Source organism: Octodon degus, unplaced genomic scaffold (assembly GCF_000260255.1).
Source record: "Octodon degus isolate 3935 unplaced genomic scaffold, OctDeg1.0 scaffold00067, whole genome shotgun sequence".
Lineage (NCBI taxonomy): Eukaryota > Metazoa > Chordata > Mammalia > Rodentia > Octodontidae > Octodon > Octodon degus.
This window is the reverse complement of record NW_004524643.1, coordinates 2,733,589-2,739,167: the sequence shown is the minus strand read 5'-3', so window position 1 is coordinate 2,739,167 and position 5,579 is coordinate 2,733,589. Positions and strand designations below refer to the sequence as shown.

The 5,579-nt window shown below is 38.4% G+C and overlaps 1 protein-coding gene across 2 annotated transcripts in view; it reads left to right on the top strand.

The window, feature by feature from the left end:
- The window catches only part of Sbf2 (SET binding factor 2), a 508,807-nt gene that overhangs the window by 366,627 nt on the left and 136,601 nt on the right, over positions 1-5,579 (top strand). For both annotated transcript variants that reach the window (XM_004634868.2, XM_023719341.1), the window contains exon 17: positions 3,188-3,256. In XM_004634868.2, the coding sequence (XP_004634925.1) occupies positions 3,188-3,256 (69 nt within the window). The remainder of the gene's footprint in view (positions 1-3,187; positions 3,257-5,579) is intronic.

The following is a 5,579-nucleotide window of genomic DNA, read 5'->3' as shown; positions in this document are numbered from 1 at the left end:
TTGATAACTGGGACTCGCTACGCAGCTCAGACTCATAGTGATACACCTGTCTCAGATTCTCCAGGACTAGGATTTTAGGCGTGCATCACCACACCCATTTCAGGACTGGCACAGCGTGCCCAGGGTTTAGGGGCCTACACAGCATGCGGTACTGAGAATCAAACTTGGGACCTTGCGCTTGCCAGGCAGGCACTTACCCTGTCAAGTGATTGCTCCAGTCCTGGATACTCTAGTGTATGAGTAACTCTTCAAGTGGATATTTTACTGTCTACCTATATATATATTAGTTGCCTCAGAAGCCACCAGAGATCTCTTACATTCTTGTGTTTTTTTTTCCTTCAATCTTCATTTTAATGAATTTCCTTTGAAATATTGAAAACTATTGCTCTTCTCTCGACATCTCTAATATTGTGCACTTTCCTAATTCTCCTACCCAATATTGATTTTCCATTATATGTTCTGCATAAATGAGGATCTTTCCAAAATAGCCATCCTTAGCTCCTTTTTCTCGTTACTATCTTTGCATTTATTCCTTTATTTATTCATTTATCCAATAAACATTAAATAATGTCATGAATTAATCAAAAGTGTTATATATAGCATAATATAGGAAGTTTGGCCTACCTTGTAGTTATTTCTTTAAATTGCATCAGAATGAGGTCAAGGAGATAGCTCAGCAGCACACAAGGCCCTGAGTTCAATCCCCAATACTGCAATAAATAAAGTAAGTAAATTAGAAAATATGAGCTATATAACAGTGATTTTTTTGCAGAGATTTCTTTTTGTGTGCTTCATTATTCACAGGTGTTGAGTAGTCTGTTCATTCTAAAACTTGTATAGGACACTGCATGAAATTTAATTGAGAATTGTAGCAAATCATACTATCAAATGTACTCAAGCAAATGGTTACCTGCATTCATGGTTTATAAAAGAATGTTTTTGGGGGCCTGCCCCTTAGCTCAGTTCTTTAAGTGGCTGCTTCAACAAAGCAGTCAGGCTCAGGTTGCTGGGGTTGGATCCCCACAACTCAAGCCTGCCAAACCTGCTCTGAAGGCATTCGGAGCAAAAAAAAAAAAAAAAAAAAAGAATTTTTTGGGGGGGCGTATCTTTAGATACACCCTCCCCATCCTCATGGCTCACTCTACCAAGCCCCAGTAGTATTTTTTAAACAATCTGTATTGTATTCTCACTTTGCCTTCTGACTCTTCCTCCTGTTTTCTAGAGCTCTTGTCCCTTAACAACAGAGCACTTCTGCAGCTCTGTGCTTCCTACTCCTCTCCTGTTCAGGCTGTCTTTCCACCTTCACTCTCTCATAACCCCAAAATTATTGCTGCAAACTCAGACATACTCATATCTCCTGCCTCAAGAAAAGCATGAAAGCCATCGGGAACAAAGGACAGTGTCTAGATGGAAAGCATGACACTGAGAAATAAATAGAGATACCAGTCATCACTCCATGGCTAACTTCTAGGCTTCTTTTCTGTGATGTGGAAAGTAGAGAAATTACACTAGACTAACTCATATCTAACATCCCAGTTCTGTGTGTTTAAAATCAGTTCACTCCAACTGGAATAACCAATGAAGCAAATGTATATTTTATTTTATTTTTTGGTTTTTTGGTTTGTTTGTTTTGGCAGAACCAGGGATTGAACTCAGGCCCCTGCGCTTGCCAGGCAAGTGCTTATTCCATTGAACCATCTCCCTGGCCCCGCAAATTTATATTTTAATGAAAGTAGCTCTATTGTTTAAAGTTGGGGCTTTATTCATTCATTATACCTGGCCCTCTAGGCAAGATGTCAGTTGCATATTTTGCTGCCTTTGAACACTGTTCCAAGTACTGACTTCCTGATGTCTCATTTTGTGTCCTACTACCAAAGGACATGAATAAGGGCACTGTAATAAATGACATGTAATAAATACCAAAGATGTATTAATCTAACTACATAGGTATCCACCTAGCATGATATCGTTGAGTTTCATCCATGTGTCACAATGTCCTTCATTTTCAAGATTGGATATGCCTGTGTGTGTGTGCATGTGCATGTATATACCATAGTGTGTGAGTGTTCAAATACACTATACTGTTCCATAGCAGCGGCACCACTTTACATTCACACTGAGATTTCCAATTGTGCTATTCCTCAACATTTCACCCAGTAGATTTTATTTTTTTATTGTAAACTTTATTTATTTATTTATTTATTTATTTATTTATTTATTTGGTACAGGTTCTCACTATGCAGCTGGGACTCCTAGTGATCCTCCTGTTTTCAGCCTCCTCAGCACTGGGATTATAGGCGTGTGCCCCCACACCCAGTCTAGGTGGCCTGCTCAGCATGCCCAGAGGCAGGGCTGGTTCATGAACACCAGTCCCTGTGCTTGCTAAGCAGGCACTTAGTCCACTGAGCTATCTCGCTGGTATCACCCACTAGATTTTAGCATCAGGGGTATTTCTCATTAATAGCAAGAAATTTATTCTTTTAAATAAAAACAAAATACCCCCAGTAAATTATAAAATGCATCTCAATCTCAGCAATGTTAAAATGTTAAGGAAAAATCTTAGACTTAGACCAGGGAGATAGCTCAGTGGCATAAGCTTCTACCTAGCAAGCATAAAGTCCTGAGTTATATCCCCAGTACCACTTAAAAAAAAAGAGAGAGAAGAAGAAGAAAACTTGGACTCAATGAAATAAAATAGGTAAATCAATCCCCCCAATACTTTTTTCCCCTTGTGGAACTGAGGGATTGAACTCAAGCCCTTGCGCTTGCCAGGGAAGGGCTTATTCTACTAAGCTATCTCTCTGGCCCCCCAATTTTTTTTTTTTTTTTGTAACCGAGAATTGAACTCATGCCTTTGCGCTTGCCAGAGAAGCACTTATTCCACTGAGCCATCTCCCCGGCCCCCCAATTTTTAAAAAATAAATTACACAGAAAGTTAACGTCTACAATAATACATAAAAATTATATTCTCAAATGTATTTTTACCTCATTTCAAAAAGAATGTGCTTTGGAGACAGATCCCCATACCCTCTCCCCTCCAGGTTTACCTAACCAGCTTAATGACAAGTTGGAATAAAAGTAAAAACTTCATAGTACAATAAATAATTATCCCAGATTTTCATTTCCATATACTTATGACTTCTGTTAAATATTGTAATAATGTTCATTTGTCTTTGTTTCATTTAAGGATTGTTCGAGTTTAGAAGAATATAACATTGCTGCAGCATTACTCCCTTTAACTAGTGCTTTCTATAGGGTAAGTTTCATTGGTCAATATATAAACTAGTTGTGATTTATACAAATGTATTCAGTTTGCCCTTTTTTTTCAGTTTGATTTTTTATGGAACTATGTGAATCTTGTCCTCTTAATATAACTAAAATGTATCTGAAGTTATGTGTATTATTGCAACATTTATTATGTGCTATGGGTAAGAAATTTAATGTACAATGCTAAATAATCTAATGAAGCACCCCCACTCATTCTACCCGAATTCATTTTCTTTGCAATTACATTACAAAGTGATTTATGTACATATTTCCCCTACCACAGAAAGTTGATTTCTTAAGACTGGAATACTGGCTGTACTTTTTGCTGGTATATCCCTGTGCCACACAATAAATATTTATTGAATGGGTAACATCCATACAACTAGAGTTTAATATCACTGGGGATTTCTGTGTACCTTCTGAGAGTTTTCTGGACTTCTCAAAGTGATCTTTAAAGTCGTTTCATTTATTACAGTGCCCTTATTCATGTCTTTTCATAAATATATTAACTCATGACATTTCTACCAAATTCTCCTTATTGACACTTTTCCTTAGAATTAGGTAACCACACTGTGAATAATGCATTTAATATAACCTTTTAAAATGCACAGTAGAGGGGCCGGGGAGATGGCTCAGTAGGATAAGCGTTTGACTGGCAAACGCAAGGATCTGCGTTTCAATCCCCTGTTCCGCCAAAGTAAAATAAAATGCACAGTAGGAAACGATAGACCTGTGGCCGCAGACTGACTCACTCTTCAGCTACATGGACTGTCAGTTTCAGGAGATAGCAAGTTAGCAAGTTTGAGCAAAGGCCATGCTGCTTCTCTGCATTATCAAACTCAAAAATACAAATGGATGTAGGAGTAGGTTTATGGCTTTGGGTCTTTGTTTTTGTCTTTTTTTCTGGTTTATTTTGGTATGATTTTGAGGGACGGAGAAGAGGGGAAGGGGTTATAAAAATAATTAAGATAGAGACTGGGGAGATGGCTCAGTAGAATAAGTGCTTCCCTGGCAAGCACAAGGACCTGAGTTCAGTCCCTGGTTCCACCAAAAAAAAAAAAAAAAAAAAAGACATGTTATATACATATACAAACTCCCACAATTAATGTAGTAATTATATACTGCAAACATGTACTAATAAAAATAAAGCAAGATTTAAATGATAAGCTACCTACCAGGATACTATGAGTACGAGTGATATAAGTGGCACTTAATAGGGAACCACCACCTGGAGTGCTGCCCAGACTTTGTAGATTTAAGCACCTCTAGGTGTCCCCATACCACTACCAGGTGTATGCTGCAAGAACGCAGAAGAAAAATTAGAGGGGAACCAGGAAGAAAAGCCAGTTAGTTAGTTAGTTTCTGTCTGTCTGTCTGTCTGTCTGTCTGTCTGTCTGTCTGTCTGTCTTTCTAACCAGGAATTGAACTCATGACCTCACACCTTCCTGGGATATGCTGTGTCACTGAGCTGTATCCCCAGTAAGAAGCCAGTTTCTATTGCTGTGTCCCTGCAGCAACTTTTATTGACAGTGTTTAATATTATGCCTGCTGGCAAAAGAGAAGTGTTTATAATGTCCAGGTCTAATATCACAAAGTAAGGCAGGTCTAAGCTTGCCTAAGCAAGCACGTTAGTCCACTGAGCTACCTCGCTGGCCCCTCCAAGGACTTTTTATTAACAGATACATTGAGTTATAATTTATATAATATCCATTTTAAGTGTGTATTTCCATGACTTAGTATAGTTAGTATACCACTGTGTACAGCCATCAACACAATTTAAAAATATTTGTTATCACACCAAACATCATGTCCACTTATAGTCATTCCACATTCCCAGATATCTTCTGTATCTATACATTTTCCTTTTGGGGGCATTTCATATAAATGGAATCATACAATTTATATTCATTTGTATCTGACTTTATTTATTTATTTATTTGGTACAAGGTCTCACTAAGCAGCTCAGACTCATGGTGAGCCTCCTGTCTCAGCCTCCCCAGTGCTGGGATGACAGGTGTGCGCCACCACTCCTAGTTTCAGGGCCAACACCACACGTGTGGGGCCAGTGCAGCATGCAGTACTGGGGATTGAACCTGGGTCCTTGAGCTTGCCAGGCAGGTGCTTAGACTGCTGAGCTATCTCCCCAGCCTCTGTATATGACTTCTTTCACTGAGCATAGTACTTGTCAGGTTCACCTTTGTTAGGTGATTTCTTCAGAATGGTTGATTGTTTATTTAAAATTTCTTATACCCAAAATGCTTAAGCCTTGTTTATTATTTCAGAGTGCATCAAATTCAGTATATAATGCATTA